Raw genomic sequence first — 24053 nt, 5'->3', positions numbered from 1 at the left:
GTTAGGAGATATTTTCACAAAAGCTCTGAATGGAGCTAGGATTGACTACATTTGTAACAAGTTGGGCATGATTAACATCTATGCTCCAACTTGAGGGGGAGTGTTATGGAAAGTCAATCACTATGTTATGGAAAGTCAATCACTATATTATTTCTCTGTATATTTTGTATTCTGTATTCCTATTTAGGATTTCTTATTTAGGATTTCTTCCTAATTAGTAGAACACAATTATAGAAATCAATTGTATATATATACCCATGTACAGATTAATTGAAATCAATGAAAATCATCTCTTTCTACAAGAAGAAAAGCATTACCTGAGTTGATGAAGTTATAAGAGGCAACTGTAATGGATTGCGATTCAAGCTGTGATAAAAATCGCCTCAGAGTCTGTACCTCTTCATTGGAAAACATTCCAGTGACAACAATATCTTCAGAAACACTCACAGCCTCAGATACATTTGCTTGTGGTCTAGCAAAGCCCATCCTTTTTCCTCCATGCCCTTTAGTTGGGCGGCCATGCAGCTTCCAACAGTATTCTTTGGTGTTCCAGGATTTCCTACAGTAGTCACAATGCATGTAATCCTTATCTGATGGACCATGTGACTGTTCTCATAAGGAGTTAGCAGTCAGCCCAGCCTTATCAAAAGCTGTAGAATTGATCATAACACTCCTGCTCTCATCCTGTTGAATGTAAGATTATGTCTGCCTTAAGGTGGGCAAAGGATCCTTACCAAGCACTTGGACCCGAATCTGATCATACTTGACATTTAGCCTAGCAAAAAAAATCATATATGTGCTCTTTCTCAATCAATTTTTGAAACTTAACTGCATTAGCGATACATGAAGCCTGAAAGTCCTGATAAAAATCCAACTCTTGCCATATACTACTCAATTCCGCATAATAATGAGCAACAGTCAATTTACCTTGTTTCATTCCATGAACCTTGTTCCTAAGCTCATAAATTTGTGCATCATTCCCAACTTGAGAATAAGTATGAGAAACAGCATTCCAAATGGTAGATGCCCTGTCCAACAGTAAATACCCATTAACTATATGAGGTTGCATAGAATTGATGAGCCATGATATAATAAGAGAGTTCTCCGACTCCCACTGGCTGAAGATAGAACTAGCACTTTCTTGCTATTTCCTATCTCTAGTGATATACCCTTGCAGTCCTCTAGCCTGAATGAACAATAGACATGATCTAGACCATGCCACATAATTATTTCTATCCAACTTTACAGGACTAATTTGTAAAGAGGGATTATCACCAACAAATCCAGCCTTTGTTTCAGAAGCTTCCTTCTTTCCATCAGTCATTTTTCAATTAAAGGAATAGGTACTGAGGCAGAAAGCAAAAAAACTTGATAACGGAAGGTACCCAAAAAAAAAAATGTGCAAACCAGGTGTGGAAACATATTGTTTAGAGATGCGTCGGATAGGGATGGTCGTTAGCAAGAGAGGCGGCCGGAGATATCACCGGAAAAAGGGTGCACGCGCCGGAGCGTGAGGAATGGCACAAATTTCTGGAGGCGTGTGAGCTCATGCGCTTCACTGGACAGCGGCGGGACTCCGAGCGTAGGCCGATCGGCTGGTGTCCTTCCTCATCAGGTGGGTGGTGACAGTCACCTCCCTCTTTAGAACGATGTAGAAGCTTTGACCCACAAAAAACCTATCCAGAACTACACTGTTCACGCCAAAAAATTTTGGCACTGCTCTGATACCATGTAGGAAATAGAGAATTGGAGAATTTCTTTATATTTATCATATACAAAAATGATTTACAAGGATTTTAATTTATATACAAAGGCTAGGACTAAATAGGAAACTAATAATAATAAATATAATGATTCCTAATTATATTCTAATTTACAGCTAATTTACACTACTTAAGGGATTCTAACAGCTATTGATAGAAGGTATATGAAATTTAGATGATAACGTTGATATTGCACGAAGGGTAATGGCGAGCTGCATTAAAAAACTAGCAGTAGATATTACTAGGCATATTTAAAGGCATAAGACATGCCCACAAGAGTTATGGTAGTTAAAAGGCTATTAAGAAGAAAAAAGAAGGATGTAGAAGGATAACAACTTCAGATGATAAGAATTAGGAGGCCTTTGAGAAATATAAGTTAGCAAGGGAGGAAACTAAGAAAATGGTTGGCGAGGTTTATCGTAAATCTTTAGCCAATTTATACCAAAAGTTGGAGACACGAGAGGGGGAGAAATATAGTTATTAAAGGCTTAAGGCGCATCGAGGCACCAAGGGTCCTAGAGCCTAGGCGCAAGGTGTGAGCTTGAGGAATTTAAGGTGCAAAAATTAAAAAAAAAAAATTATATAAGCACTATAAATTTAATTAATATAATATTAATTACATATAAGAATATATATAATTTATTATTTATTTTATTACTTATTTTTATTTTATTGCACCACCACCATTGTCAATTAAATTATGAGTAAAAATTGTTATTAAAATGCATTATATTAATTCTATTTTAGTCATTTTAATTTTTAGTATTTTACTATATATTTAATTTTATAATATCTTACTAAGCATAACTTAAATTATTTAAATTGAATTTATAAATTTAGTATGAATAATTATGTATGTAATATAAAAATAATGCATGTAATATTTAATTTATGAAAAATAGAATTAAACACATAAGTTAGTAGTGAAAAGAGTGAGAAAGGAAAGAGGGGGATGTAAATAACGCGGAGGGAAGTAGTATAAGAAAATTTATAATTTTTGGATATTAATGTGAAATTGGTTTCAAACAGAGTTAAATAGCGAAGTAATCCATATGACTGACCCCAACTAGTTTGTGATTAAGACTACTTATCATAAATACTTTAGAACAAGAAGTTATATATTACTTATTGAATATGATTCAGATTCTTTTTATGCTCCAATGTGTTGTAGCCTTGGAATAAGTGTTAAGTTTAAGGAAGAAAGGTAAAGACAAAATAGGATTAATTAGGTGCTAGTATGAGGCCTCATATCAAGCACTTTGCTTTAGGTTGCTGATTTTGGTGGGCATATTTTCCTAATAGTGATCTGGTTAAAATATAAGGGTTCACTTACGTTTTGATCGCTTTGGATTTTGAAGATTTAATCTGATTTCTTTTCTTTCACATCAACTGCAAAGCAATATGAAGGCTTTGAAGATGTCACATTTTGGAGGATTGAAATGATGGAAAAAGATAACAAAATAAGGTGATTTAAAAGTAGGTTGGTCTATTACATGGTTTGAATGGAAGATTACGATTTTTTGGAAGAAAGATGTGATTCAAGTCAGATTGGACTTTGAAAACAAAAATTTGGAGATAGTCCTAAACTTCAACATGATCAAGGGATGGGAAACCAAAATCCTTTTTTTTTTTTTTTTTGTATGAGATGTGATTCAACTAAGTACAACATGACCTAGAAGTATTACACATTTCCGAGAATTTAACCCAAAATCTTTTAGAATGGAGAAAGAGAATCTATATAGCCGATCCCAAATTCTTGAAATAAAAGCTTAGTTGAGTTGAGTTGAGTTGAGTTGTATGAGATCAACTAGTAGACAAAGGCCAAGGATATGTTCTCAACAATTCTTCCATAAGCAACATTATCATCATACTCTTAGTACTTCCAATATTCTAAATTCTCCTTTTATCTTGAATCACTTTTTCTTGTTGGCATTTGAAAGTTCCATGGCATGCATGCTAATTTAGAATTGCACAGTCATTATCAACAATCGAGTTTCGATAACTACTTTGATTTGATAGGGAATTTTTCATTTCAATTCTTTAATGCTATGCATTCCTCTTTTACTCAAATGTGTAGGTTAATTACATGCCAGGAAACTTATACTGACCACATTCTTGCTTTTAAATTTCTTTCTGTCCACAATATGTGATAAATTCTTGAAACAAAGTGCCCATTCTTTGTAGATGAGAAATACATACCAACAAAGCTATCAAGGAAATCTGCAGTTTGGGACACTATTCCTATTATTGCTAGATAATTCTGACCTTGTTTTGATATTGCTTAATTTATTTTGCAGGTTGGCATACAACAAAAACCGGCAGACTTGAAGATGAAAACATCTAATCTTGTCCATGTTAATGTGCTCAAGGATCAGGTTTTTTTGGCTTTTGAATTTCAGTTTCTTTCTTACACTAAAATTCTTAGAAAACATGTTAGCAGCCATCCTTAATCTTATCGAGACACTGTGTGAGACATGAATGTTATTTTCTATCATAGCAAAGCACCACCATCTCTTAGTAGAAATTTAAAATTTCTATTGGTCTAGCCATTGTTTGAGTATTTTTCTTATAATATTTAAAAAAAAAAAAAAACCTAATGCATGCCTTATTGTTCATATTTTGTCCATTTTCCCTTATTTTTCTTTTTCTAATTTTCAGGTAAAAATGTGCCACCTGCCAGCACTTCCACGGTATAAAGAGCTTGTTTCCGAACTTGCACCATTTCATGCTAAACTATCAATTCAAAGTTCGATTGCTAAAAAGCATCCTGTATACAGGTGCAATGAAACTCAGGTAGTATTCATAGCTTTATTGAAACGGAAAAACTTTTCTGCTTGCACGGCTATTTGCCTTAAAACCATAAGCTTTTATCTTCCCTAAATCATTATAATGCATGATAAACTAAGCAAAATTTTTCCAGCATGAATCTCAGGCCATTAACAACTCCATACTTGTGACAATTATCAACTCATTTCTTCTCATAATGAATTCTTATATTTACTGATTCTCAGGCTGAAGCTGCAACCCAATTTTTGACCATTATGAGACGCTACTTGGATTCTATTTGTTCAGATTTGAGGTCCCATACAATAACTAATGTACAATCAAACAATGACAGGGTTAGACAATCTGAAGTTATGGTTTTCTATTTTCGTCCTATTAATAGGAAACAACATTATAACCTTTGCATGCTTATCTAACATGATCTTGGGCTTTCCTTTTATTTTTTGTTCCAGGTTTGCTTACTTCTTAAAGACAGTTTTATTGATTCGTTTCCCAGTAGGGACCGACCGTTTATAAAGGTAATCTAAGTTTTGATTTCATGAATGTTTCTTTTTACCAACTTATTTTACAACAACTTGGATTTGTATGTTCTAGCTGCTGGGTTGTTACTTACTAACCAAAGCACATATCCTGAAGATTTTCACATATTGAGCCTATTCATCTTCTGCTCAATCCTCAACTTTTAATGGCCTGCTATGTGTTTTGCAGCTATTTTTAGACACACAACTATTTGCTGTTCTATCAGATCATCGTTTGTCAAGCTTTGAGCATGGGAGCCCCTAAGCCCCTAAATTAATCCTTTTTACAAGTTCAATACATGAGATCAAATTCTTAAGCAATGCAGTGGAAGAATAATGGCTTCTGTTGCTGGGTTCTGCGAATTATGTCAATCTATTCACTTTTGGAGCCATTAAATGTGAAACTGAGGTGCAGCTGCTGGAGGTTGCACAAAGCAAATTTGTAACATAGCAAGATAGCAATAATTGCAGATGCCTAACAAGTAAAACCAAGGATATGCCTGTTGTATTGCCCACAAGAAATGACAAGTGGAAATGACCTTGATCCCAATCTTTTAAGGGGATTATGGTCTTGGGCTTATCAAGCTCTTGTAAATGTCAATAGCATGATAAAACATTTTCTGAGGGGATTCTGAGGGGACTTTTTATTCCCCTGCTTTATCTTTTAGATTCACTCTGTATGATTTTCAAATGGATAGACAAATTTTTGCGGCAGGATTTTGTGTTATTTCTAGAGTTTGATGTAGCTGTACCATTCCAGACAAAAATAGCTGGCATAAAGAAACCATTTAAGAAATAAACACAGAAATCATCCAGATGCCTGATGAGTCGATCCGATCCGTGTTGTGTCCTTAGCACAAGGGTTTAGACCCGATGCAGCAGTTGGAAGGTGAAAACAAATGCCTGTTCTTATACAATCTCCCATCCTCTTTAGCTGTTGATAAAACCTTGCAAATGAACTTGAACCTCTGGGGAACCAAAAAGGGGCACTTTCTCATATGGCACCAGAAACACCACAGGGTGAGGTCAAGAACCATGACCAAGAGCACCCGCAACAAATTAAATGCAGCAAATTAAATCGAGCGTTGCTAAAGAAAAGTGGCCACAAACCCACAAAATATGAATCACCTTCAGGGCTTTTCTAGTTGATTCCTACATTATGAGGAACTTCTGCTGAAGATTCTAAAGACAAACGAACTTCTTCAAGAATAATAATAATAGTAATAATAGTAGAGTAGTAATAATAACAGGTTGATTCTGCACCCAACTTTGGGAAACATTACCTTCATCTGGCATATCTTTTATTACAAGCAAGAAGAGACTAATTCTCGAGGATCAGTTGGAACCAATAAAATGGCAAATTATACAGCATTACAAGGGTAGTGAAGATTGAACAGCACATCAAGCTGAAGATGTCCCAACTCAGAGAGCACAACTTCTTTAGGCACCAGTTGGCAGCTTTCGACAAATCTACAGCAGAGAAGCAGACTATGATACATAGATTATGAGATTGGTGCTCATCTACATTTTAGCCCTGTCCATGTTACTGAGATCAGAACTTCGAAAAATACATCAGAAATTCTCCTATTTTAACTATCACCAATTGTAAGCTATGATGATAACTTTCAGCATATTTCATTATTTCTTCTTCAATGCCTTCTGCTGTTGAACTTACTGAAGAGATGGCAAAGATCTGATCTCAGCCACAAATAAACAGCAAAGAAAATTGAGCTACCAATTCTTGGCAAGGGTAGTGGCACAATATAACTTCCTTAGATGTGTCAATATTCTACTGTTACTACATGAACAGCTGAGCCCTCCCACAGAGAAAATACCATGAGATCCATTACCAGGCTGCAAACAGCAAATGAAACAAGATGATCAGATTACTTTTCTTCATCCTCAGAATCTGATTTTGCAAAAACTGGTTCAGGCTGGGTTTGTGAATATGCTGGAGCAATGTACTTGGGATCTTTTGCTGCAACGTCAGCATACTTCAATATAGCTTCTCTTGGATCTTCCTCCATCCATGTCTCCTTGATCATTCCTCCTTGCTGCAATGGAGAACCCAACAGGTGTAAGACCAGATGCTTATTTTTATAACAGGAAAAATTTAAGAGCAAAAGCAGAAAGCAAAAGAAAGTTGCAAGACATCACCTTAAGTAGATACTGGGTCAACAAGCTTCCTTTACTTGCCCCAACTCTCCCACCATGACCTGGTCCTGTTATTGGAAGCTCAGGCTTACGGGACTTAATGGGATCCTTCAATATCTTCTCTCGCTGACGCTTACGGCTTGGCTGATCTCTAAATAAGGGTAGTGCATGAGGGTTATGAATAACAGGTTGTGCCTCAAAATCATCCACAGATTTTTTCCGAGGTGCCCGAGCAACACAGACAAGAGCTCCCCTCTCACTAAGTGTTGGATCATATAATATGTGAGTTCCACCTTGGCTTTTATCTCCAGATGTTGCAAAGATCTTCAAACAAATAAAGCAAGTAAGACTATAGTGTATATCTTACTCCATAATTTTAACATGCATGCTTGTTCCAGAGTAAAAAAATAAAGTCAAACAGTGGATGCTTCTCATACATGCTCAATAAAAATAATGCAAAGGAACAAATTAGCATAAACGCACATAAAAAAACACAAACCAGAGACAACTGGAAAATGCCAATTTGAAGACAGAAGCATATCATGTTGCTAACCTGATTTAGTTTTGGGTGCCACATGCAGTGCACAACACTGCAAGTTGGGGAAATTCCAACCCTGGAAACAAGATCAAGTTTTTCCCGATCATAAAAGCACAACAAACCTCCAGTTGTGCTCTCCCTTTCAACAGATGTTCCAGTCAAGAAGAGCTTCTCATCAGGACTAAATGCTATATTTGTTTGAGCATAGTGATTTGGAAGATCCTCAAAAGCCCTTAGAGAATCTTTTGTTTTTCGCAAATCCCAAACCTAACAGACATAAAAATTTGCATGGGAAGAAAAATATACAATAAGTATCCACTATCAAGAATCAACATATATTCATTGAATAAAAATAAAATGAAATATGCTTTGACACTTGTTTCATCCTTACCTTCAGTGAGCCATCAAAGCTTCTTGAAAGTAGAAATCGTCCATCGCTGGAAAATTTAAGACCAGTAATATCATCAGAATGGGCTTTCTCAAGATACACATCTGGCCTGCTTCCCCATCCAGGCTTGAGGTTCCATATCTGCAAAGATAAATTAAGCCAAACGCATATAAGAAAAACATTGGTAAAAAGCAAGAAGATGCAAAGGGCAAGAGTTTAAATCAAATGTAGGATGAGAATAATCCACTGCTATTAGACGAAGAAAATGACAATTCTCGACCCTAGCTTTTAGTTAATTAACAGTTAAAAAATTATCAGGACAAAAGCAAGAAACCTGTATAGAACCATCTCCAATGCCACCAGCGATGCATTTTCCTTCACAGTCCCAGGCACATGCTGTAACTGGAATTCTTCCCGGCCTAGCAAGCTTTGGTTTGATGACCTGTATAATAATGATTACAACACTCAACCTACAGTCCTCTCTTTTCTATTTAAATAACATTACAAAGATATGTCCTAATGCATGAATCTTCCTATACTGTATGTTTTAAATAGAGCCAGATGTAAACACCTGCTCCTTGCATTGGTCTTTTTGTGTTTTGAACAAGCAACATCCATGTTACAATGGCGCAACCTCACTGCTGCACCAAGGCCCACCCTCAGCTAACCTTATGTGTGCTAAAATTTGGAGAATTAAATCAAGCATGAAGAAAAGCGCTTAAGGAGCCAATATAAAGTCCCATTCATTTCATATGAAGTGCCAAGTATAGCTTTCTTTCTTCTTTACTTTCCGACAGTTATGAAATTTTAGAAAACCTGAAATGAGGTTCACAACAATATGCAGTATGGCTACATAGAAGAGGCACAGAACTTCTCATGGTACACAATCCAAGGAGGCAGGCTTAGGATCACAACTCATTTAGAAGAGTTCATGCAGATATAAACACACACTAGCACAATCTCAACAATAGTTAAAATAGTATATGTGCATATTTAAATGGTAAACTTCAATCATTCACATTATATAAGTTATCATTTTAATCTGAAACAACACAAGTCTCCACCCAACCCCCCCCCCCCCCCAAATTTTTTTTTTTTTTTGTTAACTTGAGTCATGTGTCCCTCATTAGCACTGCTGTTAATAAACTAATGCACACAATGATTACTCAACATCAAATGCATAAGCTTTTAGGAATTCTTTGTACATCTTCCATCTCCTCAATTTAGGCTTCCCTATCTCCCAAAAATGTCTCTTCTTCTCTCTTTAAGAATTCAAGGCTTCTTCAAAATTTCAAATAAAAGATGGTTAGATTTCATATAATTCTTTCAACTAAAAAATCTGCTCAACTCAACTCAACTCAACTAAGCCTTTATCCCAAAAATTTGGGGTCAGCTATATGGATTCGCTTTCTCCACTCTGAACGATTTTGGGTTAAATCCTCAGAAATGTGTAATGCTTCTAGGTCATATTGTACTACTCTCCTCCAAGTCAATTTAAGTCTACCCCTTTTTTTCTTTCTATCCTCTAAACTGATGTGCTCTACTTGTCTAACTGGATCCTTCGTATGTCTACGCTTCACATGACCAAACCACCTCAATCTCCCTTCTCTCAACTTATCTTCAATTAGCACCACTCCTACCTTTTCTCTAATACTCTCATTACGGACTTTATCTAGTCTAGTATGGCCACTCATCCACCTTAACATTCTCATCTCTGCAACTCTTATCTTAGATGCATACGACTCTTTCAGTGCCCAACACTCACTACCATATAACCAGTCGTATGGCTGTACGGTAAAATTTTCCTTTCAATTTATTAGGAATCTTACGATCACATAAAACTCCCGTGGCATGTCTCCACTTCAACCATCCGACTTTAATCCTATGACTAACATCCTCCTCACATCCCCCATCTACTTGAAGGACTGAGGCTAGATATTTAAAGTGATTACTTTGGGGCAGTATCACTCCATTCAAACTAACTCCTTCGCTATTACCAGTTTGGCCTTCACTAAACTTGCAATGCATGTATTCTGTCTTCGTTCCACTTAACTTAAAACCCTTTGACTTTAGAGTACTTCTCCAAAGTTCTAGCTTTCTATTGACTCCTTCTCGTGTCTCATCTATCAGAACAATATCATCTGCAAACATCATACACCAAGGAATACTCTCTTGTACATGTTTCGTCAGTTCATCTAAAACTAATGTAAAAAGGTAAGGGCTTATGGCTGATTCTTGGTGTAATCCAATTGAGATCGGAAAATCTCTTGTGTCCCCTCCCACTGTACGCACAACAGTAGTTGCTCCTTCATACATGTCTTTCAATACTTGTATGTACCTAATAGATACCCTCTTTTGTTCTAACACATTCCATAAGACCTCTCTTCGAACACTATCATAAGCCTTTTCCAAATCAATAAAAAATATGTGTAGATCTTTCTTCACATCTCTATATTTCTCCATCAAGCTTCTAATGAGAAAGATCGCTTCCATAGTTGAACGACCGGGCATGAAACCAAATTGAATGAGAGAGATAGAAGTATCATGACGTAGTCGATGCTCTACAACTCTCTCCCACAACTTCATAGTATGGCTCATGAGTTTAATTCCCCTATAGTTTGAGCAACTCTGTATGTCTCCCTTATTTTTAAAAATAGGTACTAAAATACTCTTCCTCCATTCATCAGGCATTTTCTTTGAGTTTAGAATCTTATTAAATAACTTAGTTAACCATGCCACTCCCATATCTCCCAAATACTTCCACACTTCAATTGGTATTTCATCGGGTCCACAGGCTTTGACGTTTAGGATCGCAAACATACAGCATTTGGGAACTTGCAATATAAATAACAGTTTCACGAGTGAAATCTATTAGAGATACTTTCATTTGGACAAGTTGGGTTGAATGAGAGAAATTTGTTTATGAACTTTATTTTCACTAGGAAGTATCATTCGTCGCCAAATTGTCAAATTATGCCATGTGTAAGTATCTAGATTAGTATGTTAAAGACGACCAAGGGAATTTCTTTAACAGGTAGCTCTCTCTCTCTCTCTCTCTCTCTCTCTCTCATGGTTTCAACGTAACGGTTACGGCTTGGCGCAACGCAAAATTTTTTAAAAATTTACAAAATTCATAAAATGACTATATATTGATAGATACAAATAAAACTAAGATACACAACTATATAACAAGCACAAATAAATCAAATAGAGATATTAAATCTATCATATTTAGACATCATAGCATTAAACAATGTATAGATAGAATATAGATATTTAATGATAATTTTAGTTAGAGAAATTTGAGTGAAAATTTGAGAGAATATGAGAGATATAGCAGCTTTGGAAGAGAGGATACGTAGACAAAGAAAAGAGAAGCAAAATAGCATTGCCTGCAGAGGAATAATTACAGTAACCATTACATAACGGTAAATAAAGGCTGTTAGGACCGTTACACTTGCAACTCCAAATTTGCCCGTAAATAACAGTGTATTGCGCAACAACCGTTCTAAAACCCCTATATTTGAAACCATGCTCTCTCTCTCTCTCTCTCTCTCTCTCTCATTCATCAATAACGTCTATTGAAAATTTCATATCTACAACTATTTTTATAATGTCTACTTCTCTAAGTGTGTACCATATGCATAGCAGACTTGGTGTATCATTTCATTATAAAATTAAGAGAAAATGCATGGCATCAACAAATCAAAGTTGCAGATTGCAGAATTGAGTGATTAGAAAAACACAAACCTGCTTTTGACTTTTGAAATCATTTACATCCCATATACGCAATGATCCATCCTCTGATGATGTCAAAATAGTTTCCTTAGTTTTAGGATGCCACTCTCCTCCAGTCAACCCAGATATGTGGCCTTTGGTGTTCTTCAAATCACGAATATACATGTCCCCTTTTACAAACTCACCTAATGTAAGTCCATCACGGTCATATATCTGAAAGTAATATGAGTTTTGCAGTTAATACTGTAGCTTCCAAGCAAATGGTAAAAGATTAGAACATATGCAGAATTAATTACCTTAGCTTGAGCAGAACCAGTCACACACAAAAAACGATCTGCAGTTGGGCTCCAGCTTAAATTACGAACTTGATGACCTTCAAATGGTTCGAGCTGCCTAAATGATTGCAAACGTGAATTCATCCCTTGGAAATCATACATGCGTACTGTATAGTCGTAACTCCCAGAAAGAACTCTAGACCCAGTGTGATCAACAGCGAGAGCTGACACAATCTGAAAACCATAACCAAGAAAATCACCTTTGCTATGATCATTAACAACTAAATTTTAAGCCACACAATTCAAAGCAAGCTGCAAATATTTTTCCTCCTGACAATAGAAAGTAGCTAAATGCAAAAACCAAACTAAAATTATTGCCACAGATATAGCAGCAAGTAGCATCATCTCCTATATCCTAAAAATAATAATTACCTTAGAATGGCCCTTGAGCACAATCTCATTACTCATAGGAATCCGATACCGATTCTCCTCCTCCTCTTCTTCCTCAGAGTCCGAATCTTGTGACGGTGGCGGACGCGGCGGTCCAATCATCACAGAATCATCGTCGTCATCACCAGAAGGCCCTACCATAACCTTTCCATCATCATCCTCAGCCGCATTACTAAAACCTGGTGGCGGGCGAGGGGGTCCAATGATGACATCGACATCGCCATCGCCATCGCCATCGCCATCGCCATCGTCGCGGGGCTTAGAAAGTAGGGGAGAAGGCCCAATTGTAGGGTTAGGGTTAGGTGTTTTGGAGGCGCGAAGAGAGTCGAGCCAGGCCTTGGAGGAGGAAGAGAGAGAAGGGAAAGCATTGGATTTGTCGGCGGAGGTGGTGTTGGGGGGAGTAGGGCGGCGGGTGGTGTTGTGGATTTGTTCGAGCGGGATTTGGGATTTAGATTGTTTGCCGAAGGTGAGAGGGAACTGAGCTCGTACTCCGTCGAATATCTCTTCTTCATCTTCCATTTCTATTTCCTTCACTTTCTAATTTTTAGCTCTTATTTCCGCAGGCACCACTTATAACTCTCGAGTCTTCACAGCGATTTTTTTTTAATCAATCTTTAAAAAAACTAATAACAATAAAAGCATTATTTTAATAATTTTTTATACAATTAACTTAGACTTAAATTTAAATCCCTATTTGCTTAGCTTTGCGGCCCGTTTAGCATTATTATCAAAATTATTATTGAGAATTTATTTTTAAATATATTAATTAAAAAATATTAAAAATTAAATTAAATTAATTTTAAATATTAAAATAATAAAAAAAATTTTTAGCATATAAAGTAATTTTTTTATTAAAAAAATAATTTTAATCTTTAAAATTTAATATCAAACAGACTATTAATATTTGTTTAGTATTATATTTGGAGGTTAAAAATTATTATTTTAAATAAAAAATATTTTAAATATTATTAAAAAAATAATTTTTTTATTTCAATATCTTTATAATTAAAATTTATTAAATTTAAATATTATTTAATTAATATATTTAAAAAAAATAATTTTCTCCATAATAATTATAACAGCAACACCAAATTGACTCTTATACCATGTTTGGAGCAGATTTTTAGATAAAAGGGAAGCAATTTTAAAATAATAAGATTGTTTGAAAGGAAAGAGAGTAAAAACCCTTAAAATTACATAAATAATTAATATTAATCTTAGGTGAATTTTTGGGCTAGTGATAGGGCCCAATGGGTAATTCATGGGGATGATTAAAGATTTGGCTTGGTGGGCTCAGGATGAGGCTAGTTAGAGGGAAGATTTGGACTTCCCTTTTAAACTCTCTTGGTGGACTGCCCCTTAAAGCCAGCATAAATACCTTCATTTGCCTCCTCATCTGAATATCATTCTTGAATCTCTCATCACTCTCAAAGTTACTAGTTGGGGCATCTAGACAAAGTAAAGTTGTCATTGAATCAATAGCCAAATATGAAAATATAGTTTTTGCATTGGATTTAGAAAATCTAACTTTATATTATGATTTTGATCAATATAAAAATTTGAAAAAAAAATAAGGATAAAATTTTTTAACTAAGAACAAATAAATTCAATTATTGACCAAAAAAAATTAAAATATTTTTATTTTTATTTTTTAATAATAAATATTAAAAATAATTTTAATATTATATAATTTTTATGCATCTTGTTCTTCATTTTTTAATTTTGTTTCAATTAAAAATAATAAATAATTTTTAATATTTAAAAAATTAAAAAATAATATTTATTAAATAATGACTTTTTTAGCCTTAACTAAAAATTCAGTCTTTATTTTAGACTTATTTAATTCTCAACTTATTTAATTATTCTTCCATAAAATTTTATTAATCTTTAAACTAAATTTTATCATTGTTTTCTCAAATAGTAATTAATAGCATACATATTTACCACCATCTTTTCTAACTATCAAAATCCTTCTCAACTTATTGACATTCCTAATTGTGAGGAGAAGCAACAGGTGGTACAACTACAACATTCTCCATACTTGGCTTGTACAAAAAAGAAATTAATCCAAAATGGATTAAATCAGAATGTGCTAAAATTGATACCAATTTTGACCCTATTGTACCTAGTTGGTTATAGATTGAAATTCCTAAAGCTACAAGGGCCTTGACTGCCTCAAATCTTGAGTGATGATTCTTCCTTCTATTGTCACTAATTTTTTAGGAAGTGTACTTTGCAGTCACTTAATTAATTACTCCCTGATCATCTTGAAATAGTCTAAATAATGTCTCTAAACTTAAACTTGAGATTTTGTCATCCCAGAATCTCAGTGTTACCATTTGGTCAAAACATCATTGGCACTATTGTCACTAGTTACTTTTGGACTTTTGGCACATATCACCTTAATTGATATGCAATTATGCATGCTCTGGAATTTGGGCAACCTTTTATGGCTTTATTTGGGATAAGGTTGCATATATTCTTGGTAATGCATGTGCCAATCCAATTCCCCATCTTTTCATTTCTTTTCTTTTCTTTTCAAAAGATTGGAATACCATTTCCATGGTTGATTAGATAGCAAGTGGAGGGAAGGGGAAAAATCATTCAAAAATTTGCAGACACATGTGATGAAAATGGGCAACAGGGATATAAAAGGCATAACTTGGTTCTCCCACTTCAGCACAAGGCAGGGTCAATTCTGGAGATTGATATGTTTTAGTGAATATATAAAAAGATTTGCTTTTGGCATTTCCTCTGAACATTTCTGGAATTGTCTTAGAAAATGATGAGAATTAGATTCTCAATCTTCTCAAGAATATCCAAATCTTGATTACTATTAGCAAGGAATTTTACTAGAAATATTAGCATCCACCCTGTTGCAATTTCCATTTGTCTCTCTGTTTTCTCCATAATGTAAAGAATACCCATTTTCTTTATTTTTTTTTAAATAAATCATAAAATTCAATAGATATATACTAATGATCATGTGTAGTTTGCAAGGAAGAATATAAGCCATAATTTATATTAAAAAAATCTGCTTTCATCCTTAGATATTTGAGAAGCTTTGATATTTCTTGTGCAAAGTTGATGTTCATATATTCTGATGAATCTAATTCTTCATAAGCACTCTGCAATGGCATTATTCCAACTATTTGATCATATCCATAGTTCTTTCAGGAAATTATTAGCTTAGTTGAAGGCATAAAATGCTAATTTATTGCATGAAATTTTGCATTTGAATGGATATTCAAATGAAATATACTGTTATATTCTAATGCTATCCCTATTTTGATCCAACTGAAGGGTCAGCATATCCATTTTCCTGTCTAATGGGCTTCTATTGTTGATGCTTTCATCCTTCTTATGAAACAAATTTTGTGTTATATTAAATATGAATCTATGGCATACGCACAATCATATAGATTTTACGTGAAAAGTTTATGCTTGCGAATAAGATAAGAAATAAAATTTTATTATATTGAAAATAAATAAATAAAAAGTTACAATCATTTAGAATTCTACTGACTCTAATCTCAATAGCCTGCTTTAGAATAAATTATTTATAAACAAAAAATTCAATTGAATTCTCACAAAATCACGATTGATTTATATTTCTTTTGAAATTAATTTTTTTTAATTAAAATAAATTTATTTCTCTCATTCTAAATATGAGAAAAAGAAATCAATTGAATTGAATTCTTATATAATTTTATATTTCAAACAAAGGGAATAGATTTATTAAAACTATCACAATCTGTTGAAATAAGTAAACTTTACAATATTTAAATTAACACGTATCCTTTACTACACCATAATTCTTACAAAATATTTCATTCACATCGCATTATGAACTTTTTGAATCAAAATATAATTCAAACTCATAAAAAAATCCAAAATTCAAACCACATCATAAATTTTTTTTAAAAATATGCATAATATTTTATTAATAAAAATGAAGAAAACTTAACATGTTATGTTCATTTTAAATTCAGGCTAGCAGGTCTTTCCAATACAGGTTCATTTTAAATTTAAGCTAGCAGGTTTTTCCAATACACTCAACTTAAAAATTAAAAAATCTAAAACAACGAAAGAAAATAAATATTATATAATGAGCTCGGAGACTTTGGCCAATAAGAAGAACTAGTATATAAAACACCTACTCTAACAGTCAATAATTAAAAAAAAAATGATAAAATTTGAAATACTTTTTCTTATATATAATTGATTTCTATTAGGATTCATATTCAATATCTTATATTTTTAAAGATAATTTAAGTTACTACTGAATTAAATCTCATTGATCATACTCTTTTCCATTTTAATTTTAAAGAACTTAGTGACTTAAATAATAATTTATAAGTAGAAAGTAGTTATCTCCGATTAACAACTCTTTCAAAATAGATAAAAAAAAAAATAAAACTTATAAACCTTCTTACTTTCAATACTTTTACGGTTTGTTTAGTAATGTTAGCTGTTCTTATAACTGTTAGCTATTCTATTATATTTTTTATCATAATCAAAATGCTCACTCAACCTTTAAAAACTATGAGGAGTAATGTTTTGTGAATTATCCTTCAATCTCTAAATATCAATATAAATATTATACCACTTAATAGTATAAAAAAAAGAAATAATGTTTTGACCGTACTTTAAAAATTGTTGTCAAACGGGGCATTAAAAACAGATAATATTATTATAAAATACATTTAAAGAATAATTTGCAAGAATGTGCCAAGAAGAATTAATTTAGTTGGTAAAACACAATCAGCGCTCCCATTAGATTAAAAATTTAAATCTTATAAGTCATCTCTCTTAATGGATGATCTATAAATTTTACTGTAATCCCACAATGAGGTCGGTGATATATCCAAGCATGTTCTGACTCTAGATTGAGAGAGTCTCCCTTCACTTAAACTTTTTGTTGTAAAAAAAAAATCAAGAATCTAGTAGAAATTGAATTTTAATGATCTTATTGTTACAAAAGTTAAAATTGAAACAATTATGTGCATGGTAACAAAACTTGGGAGGTGAAAATTTTACCATTTTAAGTCAACATAGCAAATATTAGGCAAAGCAATAAATAGCTTTTAATGTTGGGTTTTCTTGCATTAAAGTTTGAAAGATGACATTGATATGGGACAGGACATAGAAAGAAATTTCTGTTTAGATATATCACGATTTCCATATAGAGTTCTGCATCTAATGCTTCAAGCATGGCCACTCAAAATTCAAATTAGTAATGGCAAATGCCAGATGGTGGGTGAATCTGCACCTACTTCCCTTGCCCTGCCATGTCCTACCCTGTTCATCTTACAGCAAATCTTTGGTTTGTTATTTATCACTTATAGTGATAAAATTTCTTCAAGATCTTGGTGTGGGGTAATTTAATTCAAGAATTTCAAGCTTCTAGTAAGTGCTAAATTTTGGTTTGTTTGGTTGGTCATTACCCTTAACTTCCTAAAAAGTTAAGGCCTTATTTGATTTGAAATAACTTAGTTAGGAAACTTTAAATTTCCAAAAAATATGAAAATCTATCTTATTTTATTGGTATTTTATCTTAATTTCCTAGAAAGTCAAGAAATCAATTTCATTCACTTATTGGCAAATAACTTACTTACTTACTTATCCATGAGAATTTTAACTTCCCTTTCACTTCTTAGGATATATAAAGTTTGAACCAAACAAGGTCCAAGACTCTTAGTTCTTCATTTTCTAAAAAATAACTTGCTTACTATAACCTAGTTAAGTTATGACCTTGTTTGGTTCAAATGAATTACTTGGGAACTCTACTTCGACTTTGTTTGGTTTAAAATACTCTATTTCCTATAAAGTATATTTCTAGATAAGTGTATTTATAGGGAACTTACTTTATGGAAAGTATAACTTAAATATGATTGGTATACAAATTAACTTCTTAGAAAGTAATTTACTTTTAAATTGTAAAAAATAATAATACCCATAAAATAATTTAAAATTAACAAATTAAAAAATAAACTAGTAATTAGGATTTTTTACAATTAGGATTCTATTATTTAAAGTAATAATTTGAAACCTTATCAGTTCCCTTCTTTTTGGCAGTTTCTTGATTTTCCGATGACATTAATTTGCTTTCTTGCAGGGCGGAACTGCCGTGTGATTAGCTTCCTAAAAGCTTTTAAAACTAAAATTTCACTTATGAAAGGAAAATTATTAAGAAAAATAAAAATATTTTCTTTTTTTTTTATTTAGAATGAAGAAAATTTAAGAAAAAAAAAGGCACAAATAACAAACACAAATCACTATTTATTTTCTCTTATTAAAAAAAAGTGAATGAAAAATAAATAAAATTATTTTTTTATTTTTATAATTATTTATTTTAATTTAAAATAAAAAAATAAATATTTTATTACTTAAAAAATAAACTTCTCTCTTATTTTTCTTTCTAATATCCAGACAAAAAGAGAAAAATAATTTTTCAATCACTTTTATTTTCCTTCTTTCTTTTCCCATCTTTATCTTTTTTCCTCTCCAACGAAGTTCCCAAACATAGACTTAAATGATTGTTTGCCCTCCTAAACTTTTAAATTAGAATTTTAACTATAAATTTAGTGTATTTTTATTAAAAAATTATTATTTACCCCTTCAATATTTTTATAGTTATATCGGTTCTATATTCTTATTTAAATTTAATTTAAGCAAGATAAGCTCTTATAATATGTTAAAAAAAATGAATTGAATATAATTCAACCCAAAAAATTAGCTTAAGAGTAGATAGTTTGTTCTAATTTTACATATAGCACAAATACTTTATCTCAAATCAACGTGGGACAATAAATTTCTCCATATATTGAAAGTACTTCTCTTTTAAATTTCCAATTAAACCAAAAGATAAAAAAAATTTAATTTGAAAAACCAATGACCCCTCTAAGAGTACATGATTTTTTTTTTTCCAACCAGAATTTTCAATTGATTATCATCAATAATTGGCCCTAATTATTAATAAGCTTTAATTTAAAAATATTAAAAACATTCTTAAAATTATAAAATTTAAAATTTAAGTTTTTGTATTATATAAAAAAATAATAAAATGTAATTAATAAATTAAATCTAAAATGTTTAATAAATATAACTTTAAAACAATTAATAAATATAAATAATTAAGTTAAATATTAGTTATTTATATAATAAACTAAAATAAAAATATTTAATAAAAATAATTATTTCATTAACTTTGAAATAGAAAAGTAGCCATACCATTTTTTTAAACCTTATCAAAATATTTTTTCAACATCTAAAAATTAAGAAATATAATATTTTATAAATCACTTATTTAATTATTAAATATTAATATAAATAATATATTACAATAAATAAATAAAATTTTTTTAATTATAATTAAAATATTAAATATTATCTGATTATACTCTCATCTCTTTTTTTTTATATCTTGTATTTAAAAGTGGAAAAAAAAAACTAATAAGCTTATTTTTATTTTTTAATTTAATTTAAAAGCAACTTTTAGATATTATTTTATTTCAATCTATCATCTCTCCAAATTATTTTTTGTCATGTACTAACTACATAATAAAAAAAAAAATTTAAAGTGACAACATGTATTTTCTTTTTTTTTGGTTGAGTAGGTAAATGGATAAGTACGGAACTACGTATACAAAGATGAGAAGCACATGCAACAATCAGCAAATTGCCACGTGTCAAACGATAAAGGCTTATGAGGACGAGAAAGGCATATGTGGACCATGATCTACGCGTGGCTTAGTTCATTTAGTACTAGCCGTACCACAAATTTGCGTCAGCTCTTGCTCGGTAGTCCGCACCTTTCATATAATATCTTCTTCGTATAATTTATAAATAATTTTCATATTTCAGTATTATTTTGAGCACAATTCTACATCTTTTAATTAGAAATCACATTAATTTATTAAAATTAGTTAGTCAATAATAATTTAAATTGAAACAAATATATTAAATTATTGTGATAAAATTGATGTATTATATTTTCTATTAAAGTTTCAGTAGTAAATTTATAAAAATGTATATATTAACACTTTTAATTTAATGATATTAAAATATTTTAAAATTTTAAAATTAAATTTTAATTGAAATAAAATTAATTAAAAAAAGTTGATTAGTTTGAAATGAATTTCTCCATCAAAAACTAGGACTAGGCACTAGCCGTCCAAGTATCTAAATTCACGTGCTCCATTCTTTGGAGACTGGGATATCCCACACTGAATTCCATGAAGGACAGCTATTCCCACTCAGGACCTCAAGTGGAATTTATCCTTATATTTTATTTAGAGGTGTCTAATTTAATTTATTTTAATTTTTTTAATTAATTTGATTATTTTATTTTTAATTTAAATTTAAATTAGCTTAATTAATATGTACACGCTATTTATTAATATTTTAAATTTTTTATTATTTTTAATATTAAAATATTATTTTTATTTTTATAATTAATTAAATTAAATATACAAATATTATTTTTATTATTTAATATCATTAGTTAAAATGAAAGTATGAAAAAACATTTTTTTTACTTTTTTATTAATTAATTAAAATTAAGAAATAATAAAAAATATTTTTATTTTCATATAATTAATTAAAATTAAAAATTATGATTATAGTTAATTTTAATTATTTAAAATATTAAATATTATTTTATATTTAATTATTTTATATTTTCATTTTCTTAATTAAAATTAAAAAATAATAATCAAATAAAACAAAAAAATATAAAAAATATTATTTTTCCCATATTATTAATTAATATTAAAAAGTTAAATATAAAAAAATTAACTAATTATAATTATTTAATTAATATTAAAAAATATTAATAAGTAATTAACATTAAAAATATAAAAAAAAATTCACACACTAAGGCATATTAAACTAAATTAAACATAAACTAAAACTGAAAAAGTAAAAGTAAAATTGAATTAAAAGTTAAAAATTAACTAAATTAAATATTCTCAAGGAAAATATAAAGAGCAAATTGAGTTTTTTTTTAATAATAATAATTATTATTAATAATTATTTTTCTTTTAGTTTTAAAATTTTCAATTTCTTTTTTCATTAATAATAAAAAATTATAATAAAATAAAAGTGACTTAATTTATATAATAATATGGAAACTTATTAGTTTTGATATTAATTAAAATAATTTAATTTAAAATAGCTAATATTACCTAATAGGGATTAATTTAAAAATTTCAAGAGGCCAAGGACTAGACTTAGACTAAGAAGGGTGTAACGTTGGTCCATTCCAAAAACTGATGTGATATGACCAAATTAGAGAATGCAACAATTAATTTTTTTTTAAATTATTGTTTTATTAAATTAGATATTACATTTTTGGCACATGCTTAATGTGAATATCCTAATCACCAATGCCAAAACAAGCGAAAAAAAAAACTTTATTTTTAAAATTATTTAAATTATTTAATTTTTAAAGATTACATGATATAACAAATGAACGCGCTTATTCAATGAGAACTGTTTAATAAAACAAACACCTTTATACAATCACAATACAAAGAGTATAAGAAATATTTTCCAAAAAAAAAAACTATAAGTTATTAAAGATTCATATAATTAATTAATGTTGATCTAAGCTAAGAGAAAGGAAAAATTATTATTTAATTTTTATATTTTAATGAAATTAATTTTTAATATTTATATTTTAAAAAACATATTATTTAAAATTTATATTTTATTTTTATTAAATTATTTAATTTTTCTATTAATTTTTTTATTATTCATACTATTTAAATTATTATTTAATTATTCTATTTTAAAGAAATTAGTTAGTTAATTTTTATATTTTGAAAAACTCAAAATTTTAAAAAATATATTATTAGATAAAAATATATATTTTATTATGTAACAATTAAATTTATATTTATATTTTTTTAAAAAAACTTTTGACTCTTTGACATTATTTTTATATTTTTTTAGTGAATAACAATTTTCTTAATTATTTAAAAATTTAAGAAAATTAATTAACTTCTCTATAGGGTTTATATCATTTTTATTAATAAATGAAAATAAAGAGATAATAAGAGAAAGAGAAGAATGAGAGTATAGAGGTGAAGAAATATAAAGAGTGAAATAAAAGAGGATAAGAAAAAAAATAAAGGAGAAGATTAAGATAGTTTAAGTATAAAAGATAATTATGAGACTAAATAATTAATGAAATCAAATTATAAGGACTAATTAATGTGTTTTCTAAAATATAAAAATCAACTAATTAGTTTTATTAAAATAGATAGATTAAATAGTAGTTTGATCAGTATTGACTAACAATAAAATTAACGAAGTGACTAAATAATTTAATAAAAATAAAATATAATAATTAATTAAATAATATATTTTTTAAAATATAAAAATTAAATAGATAATTTTGTTATAATACAGAAACTAACTAGTGATTTACTCTCTTAAAATTCACATTACTTGAAATTTACTTGAATAATATTATATTTATTTTAAATATGTTTTATATTATTGCATCAATTTTAATTATAAAAATAAAATTGGGTGATATATATATATATATATATATATATATATATATTCACCCTTAAAAATAAATTAGCACGACGTCCAATAAGTTATAATTGTGTTCAACTTCGTTCTTAATTTACCGAACAATAAAATATAATATTTTTATTAATTTTATATCTTACATTATAGTCGGTGCACGCTAACTATAATAAGTATTTGTGTCAAATTTTTAATGATAATTATAAAATTTTAATGTGTTATATTAAGTGAACATTTTGACAAAATCTCTCACACATCCAAATTTTATATAAATAGAGGAACAAAAACATTTTAATGAGTGTATTAAATAAATTTAGAGAATTTTAATTTGACTACTTATTTTTAATTTTTAATTTAAAATATATTTTTAATTTATGAATTAAATTAAAAATAAGTAATTAAAATTGTTTGACAAAATCACTTAAAAATAACTTTTTAATAGTTTTAAGTGTTTAGATAAAATATACTTAAAAATATTTAATTTATTAAAATTATAAAAAAAAAAACATATTGTAATTGTTAAAATGAGGATCGTATTAATATTTTTTAAAAATTATTAGGATAATATAATTTTTTATTTAGTTAAAAGTAATTTAAAATAAATAAATCAATAAAAATAAAGTATTACTTATAGTTTATGACTTATTTTAAATAGTATTTTTAATTTATAAGTCAAATTAAATGCTAATTTATTTATAACTTTTTATTTATAAATAAATTAATTTATGAGTCAAATCAAACACTTTACAGTAATAAATATAATATTAACACATTTATTTATTAATAGAAACTCAAGCCACTATGAAGGTACATCTCTTGCCCCACTCAATAAGTTGTGGTTTTGTCACTTCCTATAAAAATTAAAATAAATGAGTTGGACATGAATCAATTTGAATTGTA

The 24053-nt window shown here is 29.8% G+C and overlaps 2 protein-coding genes across 4 annotated transcripts in view; one reads left to right on the top strand and one right to left on the bottom strand.

Annotated features, from left to right (window-relative positions):
* Positions 1-5779, top strand: part of LOC110639726 (uncharacterized) — a 28177-nt gene extending 22398 nt beyond the window's left edge. For all 3 annotated transcript variants that reach the window (XM_058129057.1, XM_058129059.1, XM_058129058.1), the window contains exons 15-19: positions 4061-4138; positions 4422-4556; positions 4775-4882; positions 5000-5065; positions 5256-5779. In XM_058129057.1, the coding sequence (XP_057985040.1) occupies positions 4061-4138; positions 4422-4556; positions 4775-4882; positions 5000-5065; positions 5256-5330 (462 nt within the window). In that variant the 3' untranslated portion in view covers positions 5331-5779. The remainder of the gene's footprint in view (positions 1-4060; positions 4139-4421; positions 4557-4774; positions 4883-4999; positions 5066-5255) is intronic.
* Positions 5780-6263: 484 nt separating this feature from the next.
* Positions 6264-13184, bottom strand: LOC110639715 (uncharacterized). Its single transcript, XM_058129060.1, has 8 exons — positions 12591-13184; positions 12180-12392; positions 11896-12096; positions 8480-8587; positions 8149-8286; positions 7773-8024; positions 7223-7543; positions 6264-7119 (listed from the first exon to the last, which is right to left on the bottom strand). The coding sequence occupies exons 1-8, from the start codon at positions 13125-13127 to the stop codon at positions 6952-6954; spliced, it is 1938 nt and encodes a 645-aa protein (XP_057985043.1). The 5' UTR covers positions 13128-13184; the 3' UTR covers positions 6264-6951.
* Between the last annotated feature and the right edge of the window lie 10869 nt (positions 13185-24053).

Source organism: Hevea brasiliensis, chromosome 10 (genome assembly GCF_030052815.1).
Source record: "Hevea brasiliensis isolate MT/VB/25A 57/8 chromosome 10, ASM3005281v1, whole genome shotgun sequence".
Classification (NCBI taxonomy): Eukaryota; Viridiplantae; Streptophyta; class Magnoliopsida; order Malpighiales; family Euphorbiaceae; genus Hevea; species Hevea brasiliensis.
This window is presented reverse-complemented; position numbering and strand designations above follow the sequence as displayed.

What these genes read in the sequence shown, in the direction of transcription:
- LOC110639715 (XM_058129060.1), bottom strand. Translation starts at nt 13,127, where the DNA reads ATGGAAGATGAAGAAGAGATATTCGACGGAGTACGAGCTCAGTTCCCT. An exon ending in GCTTTGATGGCTCACTGAAG is followed by an intron (nt 8,025 to 8,148) that starts GTAAGGATGAAA and finishes TATGTCTGTTAG; the next exon opens with GTTTGGGATTTGCGAAAAAC. An exon ending in TGACCCAGTATCTACTTAAG is followed by an intron (nt 7,120 to 7,222) that starts GTGATGTCTTGC and finishes TCTCCATTGCAG; the next exon opens with CAAGGAGGAATGATCAAGGA.